The sequence below is a fragment of the Chaetura pelagica genome, unplaced genomic scaffold (assembly GCF_000747805.2).
Source record: "Chaetura pelagica isolate M959 unplaced genomic scaffold, ChaPel_1.0 scaffold29, whole genome shotgun sequence".
Lineage (NCBI taxonomy): Eukaryota > Metazoa > Chordata > Aves > Apodiformes > Apodidae > Chaetura > Chaetura pelagica.
In genome coordinates this window covers 2,358,095-2,370,216 of record NW_009970720.1, presented here as the reverse complement: position 1 = coordinate 2,370,216, position 12,122 = coordinate 2,358,095, and the positions used below count along the sequence as shown (strand labels likewise).

The following is a 12,122-nucleotide window of genomic DNA, read 5'->3' as shown; positions in this document are numbered from 1 at the left end:
AGAAGGAGAGAAAAACAGGGAGGGTTTATCTGCTGTGGAAGAGACCTGACTGCTGATTCCATGGTATGAGAACTCAGATGATGCAGATATGACACAGATGATCAGAGGGCTGGAGCACTTCTTCTAAAATTGAGGTTGTTTAGCCTGGAGAAGAGAAGGCTCCAGGGAGACCTTATAGCAGCCTTCTAGTACCTGAAGGGGTCTACAGGAAAGCTGAGAAGAGACTTTTTATAAGGGCATGCAGTGAGAGAACAAGAAGGAATGGCTTTAAACTGCAAGAGGGTAGGTTTAGATTAGTCATTAGGAAGAAATCATTGGGGGGGGGGGATGAAACACTGGAACAAGCTGCCCAGGGAAGTTGTGGAAGGCGCCTCCCTGGAAGTGTTCAGGGACAGGTTGCACAGGACCTTGAGCAACCTGGTGTAGCAGGAGGTATCCCTGCCCATGCAGGGAGGTTGGAACTAGATGATCTTTAATGTCCTTTCTGACCCATTCTATGACTCTGTGATAATGAATATCTGTAGCGTCTCAGCTGCAGAAGCACTGAAGTAGAATTATTTATACAGTCTTGTTCATAAACCAACTTTCTGCAGGTAGCTGTGTGCAAGGCACTGAACGGCTGCATACACTGCATAAAGGGCCAAATGGGCTATTTTAGGAAATTAAGTTTCCTTCCTGATTGCCAGCAGCCTATGTGCCTGATTCTGGAAGTGTGCATCTTCACTACTAAATTTCACTGATAGTCTTTGAACCTGCTGCTCCTCTTTCTCTTTCCTTCCCATCACAAGCACAGGCACAAAACATCTCTCCCAAAAGCAGTGTAAAGAAAGCATTTAACAAAAGTGGATCAGCATCGCAGCTTCCAGTGTTACAATAACAGCCATGAGGTGTGGTTGCTTTACATCACTTCTTTCCTAAACCAGGGGCAGAATCAAAATAGATTCCTTTTCAAGCAGTCAGCTAAACAGCCAACAGTGAGACTTAATTTATTTCATAAAACAGGTTCTCACTACTTCCTTCAGAGAATTTTCATGATAATCCTTTGCACAAAGGCTCAGGCCATGGCTGACAGAGATGATGTGGCTGCCATCAGATTACTACAGAGTCAAAAACTGGGCACCTGACCCACTGGATAACTCAGAAAGAAGCATTAGCTGCCCACAGATCCAGTACAGCCAATTGAGACAGCAATTAACTGGTGATTAGAGAGAATTAAACTCTCCAGAAAGATCATCCGTGCAAAAGTCCTACATGCAAAGCTAGAAGCTACTGAAAAGGCAGAGAAAGGGATGTTTTTGAGCACTTCTCCCTCTTCAGGACTTAAACATCTCATTTGCAGCTGCATATTACAGACTTCTGATGATTCAGAGCCTTTTGTCAGAAGAAAGCAGCAATTCAGCAAGAATTCCTTTAAGGGGGATAGGGAGGGGCTGGGGCGGGGCGGGGAGGAGGGGGAGTAGGAGCAGAAATGTTGATGATTACACCCACCTCAGCTTGAAGTCATTCAGGACTGTACATGAATGTACCTCGCATCTGTCAGCAAAGTACCTTGATTAAAAGGCAACCACAAAGATGGATATGCTGGTCCCTCTTCCTTCCTTCCTGGGCTGGGTGACCGCTCAGTTACGAATGTGAGAGGAAAAGGTGATGGGCAGAGGTGGTGCAGGGGCACCAGCTGAGGTCACACTTTGCAGCGATTCGTAGGACCAAAACCCCAGGGTGTCGTGAGCTCTGTGGAGATTGGGGATGGTGCGTTTCCAGCACTTTCACTCTGCTTGGGAGTCTATGGGAACCTTTGAGAGTCCCTCTTCATCCCAGTCCAGCAGTAACAGCTTCAATACAACTTATCCCAAAAGAGATGGCATAAACCAGCAACCAAAAAAATACCTTTTTACGCAGTTTGGAATGAACGGAACATTAAAGCATATTAAACCAACCTTGACAAAATCGGGTTAGCTACAGGATTCCCTCCATCTGTTTTTTAATGTTCAACTTCCTTTCTTTTTAAGCATTTGCTATAAAGTTTACCTGCGCTTCTTATTTTCACCGAGGACACAACTTTCCCTGGTTACCAGCCGAAAACTTTACTTTTTAAAAAGGGAGAAAAACAGTTTTGTGGCGCCACCAGGTAATTTTCCATCAAGCCGCGAGAGGGCAGGTTGTGTACGGCAGCAACCAGATTTTTACAAGCAACTGTTCAAGACCAGTCACAGTTTTAAAGCCCTCATGATTAAAACTAAGGGCTAGCGAGTGGAAAGACCAACGCGCAGATCTTTGACCCTCGTATTTTGTATGTGCATAGTATCAAACTAACGCCCTGATTGCTTTTCTTCGGGGAAGAAAAATATCTTTCTGCTCGATTTGCAAGTCAGAACAGAGCAACTCCCTTATTTTGGGCAAGATCAGTACAAACAAGTTAGCTGCTATGCTACATTTTTTACATTTCTTCCCTCTCTCCTTCCTCTGCCCCATCGTCACTGTCTCTTGCCCATAACCAGCACAGCTTGCAAAGCAAACACTTGGGACAGCAGTATCCAAGCCTCCAAGGTGGTGATGTTAGCCAGGCACACACAGCCCTGTGACTCAAATGAAATATCTCATTCTCTCTGGGAATAGCAGCCCAGCCTGTTTCTTAAACTTTGGCATTCACATCACATGAAAGACAAAAAGGTGTCTAGTCCGCATGGCTAGTATTGAGCAGGCCTAGAAGAAATATCAGAAATCACTACCAACTGAAATTCTTTATTCAAGGCTACAAAAGCAGAGTTTTTCTAATACTCAGGACCTTACAAAATGCAAAATCTGAGCACTCCATTCATGCAATATATTAAGCACCAAAGCTGTTACAGTGTCTTCAGAACTTAAAAGAGAGCCACCTAAGTGTGATCCGAATCTATGTCTAAATAAAGAAATATATTTGGAATGTATGAAGGATCCTCCCTCTGTGGATCTGAGTAATGCAAGCTGTCCTAGCCTTGTTACCTTGAGCCCTGGGTCCCAGGCTTTGAAAATTTAGGTCTAGATTCATGACCCAGTGCAGCAGAGCCACAACAGAGAAGTATGAGCACCATTTTCAACTCTTGTCACAGGCCCCAAACACAGAGGTAAAACACAAATGTATACCTAGATGTCAGGGAACTCCTGCTCTTAAGTTTTAGGAGAATTTGAACTTTTTTAGAAGAATTTGAACTTTTTTAGGAGAATTTGAACATATGGAATTGATTGTGCTTCTGAAATTTACTGTAAGCAGGGGGCTCCTATAGTATTTTGTCAAATACTATGAAACATTCTGAAACTTGAAAAAATACTATGTTATTCAGAATATTTATTGCTAACTCTAAAATAATATATAATTCAAATATGGATATAGATTAATAACTTTCAGTACATCTTAGAGCTGCTAAATGAAATCAAAATCACATTGAGGTAAAAAATTATCTTGGCTATTCAGGTTGGTTTTCTTCTATTTGCATTCTTAGATATCTCGATCTAAATATATAGAGGATGACTTACAAGTGTCACACACTCCAGATAACATTTGGTAATGAGAAAAGTCTGATCTGTCTTGGGCCTTGCGCATGTATACCCAGAGACTTCATTTATTACAATTCACAAGATAACAGGAAAAGCTAAAGGAAAACAATGTAGTCAGCTGCCAAAGGAGTGTGTGATAAACTCTCAGCTAAGATCTCACTAAGGCAATCAAGGTCACTTCCTACAAGAATTAGCAAAGAAACAAAGAGAGGGCACTAAGCCTCCTCCATGTACTTTTTAGGGCTGAAGCTCACATTCATCAGTGGTTCAAAACCTCTTCTCTGCCTTCGGTGTTGGAAAAGTACAAGCAGCAGAACGAGCACAGACAGAGCCATAAGTGCTCCTCCAATTGTGGATCCAGCCATGACAGCCCACGCTTGGGTTTCTTCAAGGGAACCTGGAAATATGAAACATCTGAAGTGAGAGCAGCTCATAATTTCATTTTTCAAATCGCATGGTCAAAAGAAGGATGTCCCGTAGCCTGGAAATTATGATTACTTGTGTGGCTTAGTGACCCAATGGCCACAGGGGAAGCTAGTAATGCACCGTGCAACCAACACACATACCAGACATGTTTCCTGTCTGCAGCTGAATTTAAACTTCAATCTTTCATAGACTTTAAAGTGTTGAGAACAGGACAAATTAAGTGACAGGACAAAAAGATCACATTCTTATTAAATTTTGCCAAAATTATTAATGATTCAAGCAAGTCTTTAAATAAGGACACCTCAGCATAGCTGTTTCCAAGCTATTTTGGTGAACAGAAATCCCTCAGGTTTTCCTATAGGACCACAGAGCAGCTCATTGCCAAACTTTTAACTGAAAACACTACTTTGTGTGGTTCTGCTGACTGACTCAAGATCTCATCCTCTGATTTTGAGCCACTCTGGGGAACCACTGTCTTCTAAGATAATATTGTTCATTCTTATTATAACACTGCTCAACTTGGCTGAATTTTATGTTTTTATCTATGCTTTCAGAAGCAAAAATTGCCTGCTCTCCTGTTCTGAAAAATGCTACATATGCTGAGATGAAAAAAATTACATTTTACTAAATATTCACCAAAAACTCTCAAAAGAACTTAGGGTATTTAGATGTTAGTCGAACACCCAGACTTAAGGAGACAGATGGCTCAGGAAGATGTCACATTGCCTATAAAAGCAACTAAAAGTTTTGTGTCCCAATCTGCAGTCTCTGCCAACAAAAGAGTTGAGGGCAATCATGCCCTTGTTCAGTAAGGTCCCAAAATGAATTGCTTACCACTTTATCATCTTTCAAGTAAGAGCCAGCAATGTATTAACTTCTGTTGATTTCTAATGTGGTTACATGAAATAGAATTAGGAAGTTATAGATTTAGACAAAAGAGGAGGGTTTGGATGTAAAAGCTTCATTGTCTGAACATAAACCATGCAGAAAGGGATAGATAGTCTGCTTCACAGAGAGCTAACAATTTATTTAGGTGGGAGCTGAGAAGCAGCGGAATCACAGGCTGCCTTTGTTCCTCTGCAGGTCCCTCATGCACAGGGGGCAGTGGAGTTTCCAAAGCAGGAGGGAGGACAGCAGTCCAAATGGAGGAAGATTTGAACTCCATAAAAGGGAAGTCTGAATTTTCTGGGGACACCCCTGAGAAAACCTCTGCAGAAGCAGCTAGCATGCCTCCACAGGTCAGGGCTTCCCTGTATGAATGCAGCCTGAGGTCAAGGGTTTCCATCCTTTCTAGTCTATAGACCTTTAAACAGTCTCCACAGATTAAAACCACAGATATAGGGTAAGCATTTAGAAGAAATTCCTGGCCTCATAAGTTAGATAAGCAGCTACTGCCTCTCAAAGGAATACTGAGGTGGAGAAAGAAACTGCTCAGATTTGATCTTTGGTAAAGCAGCTGAAGCACAGTTTTCATGTATCTCTTACCCTTGTGGCTTTTCCAAGTATCTGTAACTCATAGTGAAAATTCTGGATTTCATATATAAATTTTTTGCTTTCCTGTTTTTTTGTCTTTATCTTATTTGTGTCAAAGGTCATTCCAAACAAATACACAAACCCTAAGGCACATAACGTCTATGAACATAGAAAACCTTTAAAATTGGGATTTTATAACACGAAACACCCAGATACATCTCTCCAGGGTATCCAAAGATTAATGCAGTTCACCTCAAATGAAATTCACAGTGCAGTATTATTCAGGGCCCTGTGCAAAACATGTATTTCCTAACGACCAATGTTAGCCAAACAAGCTCCCTGACCTCTGACAAGGATCCTGTAACAGGCGTAAGGGCATGTAGTGAGAGGACAAGGGGTAATGGCTTTAAACTGGAAGAGGGGAGTTTTAGGTTAGACATGAGGAAGTTCTTTAGTATGAGGGTAGTGAGACACTGGCACAGGTTGCCCAGGGAGGTTGTGTCTGCCCCGTCCCTGGGAGTGTTCAAGGCCGGGTTGGATGGGGCTCTAAGCAACATGGTCTAGTGGGAGGTGTCCCTGCCCATGCAGGGGGGTTGGAACCAGATCTTTAAGGTCCCTTCCAACCCAAACCAATCTATGATTCTATGATAAACAGTATGGGGAACAGGAGCCAAAATAAAAGACTCCTCAAGGCCAACGGAGCACCTTTGTCAATGCTGGAGCAGTTCAAGTTGATGCCTTTTGCAGCAGAGCAAACTCTGTGCAGACTAGTTGTGGCAGCTCACCTGGTGAGTGGTAACTACCTCTGTGCGCCACAATGCGCTAATTGCTAATGAGCAGATGGAAAGACCCATGTGCTTTGTGAAAGGTGCCTTATTTTCCATATGTCTGTATCCTTGTAAACGTGAACTGCCTCATCACTAGGCTTGGAACAGCCTCCACTTCTCTGAGACGTACCTGGCAGGTCGATGGCATAGGTGTAGCCAAGCTGCTCAGCAGTTTGGAAGAGCTCGTCGTTGGTCACAGGAGGGAAAAAAGGGACCATGTTATACCGCCTGTTGTGACCGATGGGGGCCAGCTCCTCAGGCCAGGCATTGTCAGGGGGGTTAAACCGCTTCATCCACTCATCAAAGACGGCATCAGTAAAGGAGTGAAGAACCTGCAAATCCAGCCAGGGACACACACACTTGTTAAGCTCTTTCTGAACTCAACAGTGTTTAAAACACTCTTGCCTAAGGTGGCAGCACCTTTTGAAAGAGAGAGAAGAGGATAATTAATTTAGGTGGGATTTACAGAATGGAAACTAGGAAAACTCATGAGAATTGAGAATTTATCTCCTGCATGGTACATTTTGTTGTATACATCCTTGTTGTGGCTTATCCATAACCTGCCCTTTCTCCAGACAATTTAATGTCAGCTGGCAGTGAATAAATGGGCAGGTCCATTCTCTCAGGTGAGGCCCAGGGAGCTCATTCAGGTGAAAGTACCTCTCAAACATATTTTGCCTTCTTTTGTCTCCTAACAGGTAAGGAAAATTGTAGGAACTTTGACTCCTTCATGCTCATTTTATAATATGTCACCAGCTCCACAATTCCAGGCACCCATGAATTTGGTCAAGTCTTGTCCAGTGAGTTTATAGGTATACAAAGTACTAATATAGGAAAGTTGTTTCTAACTTGAGTTCAGACAACTACCACGAATTTCTGGGGCAGTACAAATTAATTTCTGATTTAGTCATGGTTTTTAATTATCACCCTGAAAAAGAAACAGAAAATATCCTACAGAAAATAATCTTCCATATATAATTAGAACATAACAAAATAAAGTTTTCATTGTGTAAGAAAGGAATTAACATAGGAATTCAATTATTAAGAAAATAACCTAGAGAAGCACTACATAAGTGTTTGGGCTAATTTCTCCAATGAAAGATTGCAATCTTAAAATAAAGGTAAGAAAGAAATTAATTGTATTAAAATTCCTCTATATAATCACTGTGATTTAATCTAACAAAGAAGAAAAAAAAATTGGCATTAATTTACTATGAAAGCTGTGTAAGGGAAGTTGTTTCACTTGCACACTGCTGTTTGTGCTGCTCCTTGCAGAGCAGCACTGTGCCAATGCACCAGTGAAACCACATTACCTCTGTTCCCCAAGAGACCCTAAAATTAGATGTGCTTCCTTTTAGCCTGTGCAGTTTTAAACAAAGAAACATACTGCTCAGTCTAAAATAACTAACCCCACTTTCAGTTTTTCTCCTTGCTGCAAAATTGTCTAGGATAAGCTATTAAATTTAGATACCACCTTATGAGAGGATTCAGGGCAACAAGACATGAAACAGCAGCTCTTCTCCCTAAAAACTTCTTCGCTCTTTCACAAATCAGCCTGGGATTTCTTCCCTGTTTATTTGACCATGACACAGGTGTGGCAGCATTCAAGAAAAGATGAAAGAATTGTTCTTTCACATTTAAATGACTTATGTTTAGGGAATTCACTTTTCTGCAAATATCTGGTGAGATAAGTGCCTTTGAGCCACTGCCACTCATGCTGAGGGAAAGACATACCACAAAGATGGGATCGTTGGCGGCTGCGTGAGGGAGATCACTGGTCCCATTCAGGAAAGATTTTTTTTTAAAGAGTGAGCCAAATTATGAAGGCTCAGCATCGGTGTGTTAAGGGCTCCACCTGGTTTATTGAAGCCCTCCAGCGCATTCCTGTGGATGGGTGAAAGCAGCATCAAGTAACCATATTTGGCTGACAAACATACATGTAAAGAATACACGTGACCCAGCTGGCTCCGGAGGAACCAAAGGACAAACCTGAAGCTGAAACTGGAATTGCGGAAAAAGGGGGGGCTGTCAAACTCCTGCAGGGAAAGGCACCTCCTGACATCCTCTGGGCTGGGCAGCTGCTCGTTGGAACCCTGAGGTGGCCTCCGCCGCAGGGGCCCTTCATCACTGCCATTGCACAGCGTGACCAGGCGGTTGTACTCATCCAAGCTGAGGGTGCAACAGGCAGAGGCACAAGTCAGAAGTAGATTATGACACCTGGCTTGTTGGCCTTTTGTCCCATAGTATAAAAGAGGCCTCAGCTACATGTGTGAGAGATAAGGGGTTAGGGGTGACACCTCCTGAGGCTGAAGTTATGGTAGGACTGTCAACATGCAATGACTTTCCATGGCTTTGTGGCCTTTGTGGACAATCAGTCATTTGGACCAAGACTCGCCGGGCTCGTCCTTCGCAGAGAGAGGACACTTAAGAAAAGGCAAACACAACTCCCTTCACATCTACTCACTCCCCCAAGAGCTTTGGGAGACAGTTTTTGCCAGACAATCTAAAAGAGACTTGAATTTTTTAATTGAAAAATTTTCAGTCCTGAGTAAGGACTAGTTTTTTAACACTTAACAAAGGGAAGAATAAACAGGAAAGTTGGACACTAGGAAATAGTTAATTCCTGTGAAGATGGTGAGATGCTGGAACAGGTTGCCCAGGGAGGTTGTGGATGCCCCATCCCTGGAGGTCTTCAAGACTAGATTGGATGGGGCCCTGAGCAACCTGATCTTGTGGGAGGTGTCCCTGCCCATGCAGGGGGGTTGGAGCTAGAGGATCTTTGGGATCCCTTCCGGCCCAGAGCATTCTATGATATGATTCTAAGTTCCAGTGTGCAAGAAATGACAGAAAATGGGATTTTGCTTTCCATCCCTGATCCCTTTTAGAGGAAAAGCACCAGCAATGGATTGCATCCTGTTTTTCAGGGCCTGGAGGACATCCTGCTATTTCGGAGTTTGACTACTAGCTAAGGGGCAAGTACTTTGTGTCAGGGAGAGAAAGAGGGAAGGAGGAGGAGAAAAAGAGCATAACACTTGTGAAAAAGTCTGTGCTATTCAATATAAAAGGAAACAGCATTTTCACAAACTACTGAAGTAAACAAAAGCTCTTCTCTGTTTAACCTTGGCAAGGCAAAAGTTTAGTCACTTCAGTTTTCAAGAAAACACAAAGCCCTATTTATCTTAGAGAAACAGTAGGGGAAGATGTAAAGCCAGCTGGTGCCTAAAGCTAGAATTTCAAATAGGTCTTTAGGTACCCACAGAAAGAGACTTTTGAAAAGCCCTGAGCTCTTGGTAACCCCATCTGACTGACTGCATGCTGCCCAGGAGCTGACAGAGGAATGTTACATGAGTATTGTAACCAGCAGCATCTTATGTCGTAGCGCCCCAATCCTGCACGTGAACACCCATCACAGCCCTGCTCCCACACCAACCAGTATATGCCTACAGAGAGCTGGCAGCAAGCACAGAGCTGTCTCTGTGGTGTTTTCTGGGTGAAATCTCAGCTGCTTCAAAGTCGGTCCCCAAGTTGCACTAAATATATCAGGACTAAGATCTCATCCAATACAAGAAATGAGATTTTTTTTCACTCTGTCTCTAGTTTCCTGTATGCCAAAACAGTTTTCTGTTTCTGCTGCCAAAATCAGTCAGGTGTTTGTTACAGAGAACCAACATGCAGGCCTTTCTTCTTTAAAAAGATACTTGCCAATGAGCAAACTCCCCAAACTTTTAGCAACCATATATTGGCTGAATTGACTAAAATCCTGTACCAGAAGAATCATCTTTAAAATATGCTTCCGTAATACCAGAGGAGGAAGTCTACACTGAACCATATGCAGACAAACTGACCATGATTCCTAGTTTTTGTAAGGCAACTTAGCTCTTTTTCTGTCACTTGCTTACATTGAAAGAGCAGCCTGAGCTCTCAGTACTGAAAATAAGCAAGGTTTGGTCAGTATTCAAGCTTGTCCTAGGTATTCTCTTACCTATTACAAACTATTTGCCATCGGGAGAACCTGGAGCTCGGGCTGATCAGCCCTGGGTCATCTGGCCACGATGCTCCAAAGAGCTGATCTGTACAGACATCACATTCGTTTCTGCCTGTGGCAAAATTCCAGTAGGGCAGAGCAAAGGAGTCGTTGCCCATCAGTCGCTGCAATGGACAGAAACGTGTTAGCAGGGAATCATCTTCAAAGGAAAGAGAAAGAAATGGACTCCTGCAAGTTGTTTCACTGGGTGTTCATTGGATATTTCACTGGATGTTTTGCTTTACATTCTGCATTTCAACTACATGGACTTCACAGTGCTGCTCCAACTCCTTTCAAAAGATTGGGGTGTTAAGTCAGTCCTAGCAAAGACATTGTCACAAGTTACTCTGGTGTTGGCCTGCACTACTTTTGGCCACGTTAGGCTTTCTACCAACTTGTGGAACAGGCAGGAGAGCAGGAGCAGAGATGAATTAAGCCTTAAGGAACTAAGAGGTTTTCTGAGTGATGTAAGTGGGTAATGGGTAAAATTGTGCATGTGGTTTGCTTCCATGCCAGAAAGGCTAGCCCTAGGGAAGAACAGAGGAATACAGAACATTTGCTTGTGCTTGCTTGTTAGATACAATTTCATGCAAGCCAGATCCTGCAGCTATTTTGATACCAACCACTTTCATTAGAGATCTGCAGGGCTGAAAGACAGTAACATTGCCAATGTAGAAGAAATGCAAATGGAAATGAGTCCATGCTTCAGCAACTGACTGTTGAGAATGTCAACATATATTTCTTAAAAAGGTTTATTGCTAAATACGTGCATGAATTAAACAAATAGTACCACACATTTAAAAGGAGTATTATTTAGAGTTGCTTTTTTTACAAGAGTATCTCCACCATCAGGAGACAATGTCTGCTACCAAGTTTTATATGTAGATGTTGCTATGATTTTATTAATAAATGCTGCACATCTTCTGTCCTCTGTTGTGGAGATGAAGACAAAAATATCCATGATAAACTTTACATCGTTGTCCACAGTGAGAAACTGTTCAGTCCTCAGCATTTTGAAAGCACTAACTTGACTTTAAAGAAAAAGGATCAATGAGCAAACACTCCTGGAAGTTTGGTTAAGAATCTGTCCTAGGAAGTAGCTTACCCTTGGTTGGCTCAGCAAAGTCACACAGCAAAAGAGAGAAGCTGCATGAGGAAAGGGAAAGGCCGTTCAGCTAACCTGCAGGTCTCTCTCCAGCAACAGCAAATGGTACCTATGCCAAGTCACAAAGGCAGGTCCTTGATGGGAGAAATCAATACCTGTGAAGGGGCGGCCAGGTCCTACAAAGGGAAGATAAAATAAGCACTTAGGCACCAAACAGGCCTCAAGAGAAAGTAGTAGCTTCTTCTATTTCCTGGAGTGGAGTTAAACAAAAATCTGCAGCTCTGCGCCTTTGGAAAGAGCGCACACATTGGAAGCTACGACGTTTATATGGGACAAGAGAAACAAATTGTGGGTGTTATTTCAGCACTTCTCAAAACCTCACATTCCCCCAAAAGTTTGATATTGTGAAGACTTCTTATCACTTTGGTGGATTTAGGTCTTAAGAAGCAGTCTTATTGTTTAAAATCTTAGCTCCTTGTTAATATGTACTACATTAGCTCTTTCTCTTCCTCAGCCACAGGACTTACACCATGTATCTATCAAGAGAACCTCAGCATTTTCCATAACCTGCCAACACTAATTCAATATCCTTTTTCAATTTTCTTCAAATCATGCTTGTTATTTCTTATATTGGGCTCTTGTTATTACACATGAGAACTAAGACACTCAAAGGTTTCAGACCACTTCTGAATTTATTTATCACTGCAGCAGCACTGGAAGTTGCCTCTTTCCC

At 42.5% G+C, this 12,122-nt stretch overlaps 1 protein-coding gene across 1 annotated transcript in view; it reads right to left on the bottom strand.

The window, feature by feature from the left end:
- Nucleotides 1-3,312: 3,312 nt before the first annotated feature.
- The window catches only part of DCT (dopachrome tautomerase), an 18,255-nt gene continuing 9,445 nt past the window's right edge, over nucleotides 3,313-12,122 (bottom strand). The window contains 7 exon segments of the mRNA XM_010006341.1: nucleotides 3,313-3,931; nucleotides 6,391-6,592; nucleotides 7,995-8,066; nucleotides 8,069-8,144; nucleotides 8,250-8,429; nucleotides 10,243-10,409; nucleotides 11,465-11,565. Coding sequence (XP_010004643.1) covers nucleotides 3,750-3,931; nucleotides 6,391-6,592; nucleotides 7,995-8,066; nucleotides 8,069-8,144; nucleotides 8,250-8,429; nucleotides 10,243-10,409; nucleotides 11,465-11,565 — 980 coding nt within the window. The 3' untranslated portion in view covers nucleotides 3,313-3,749.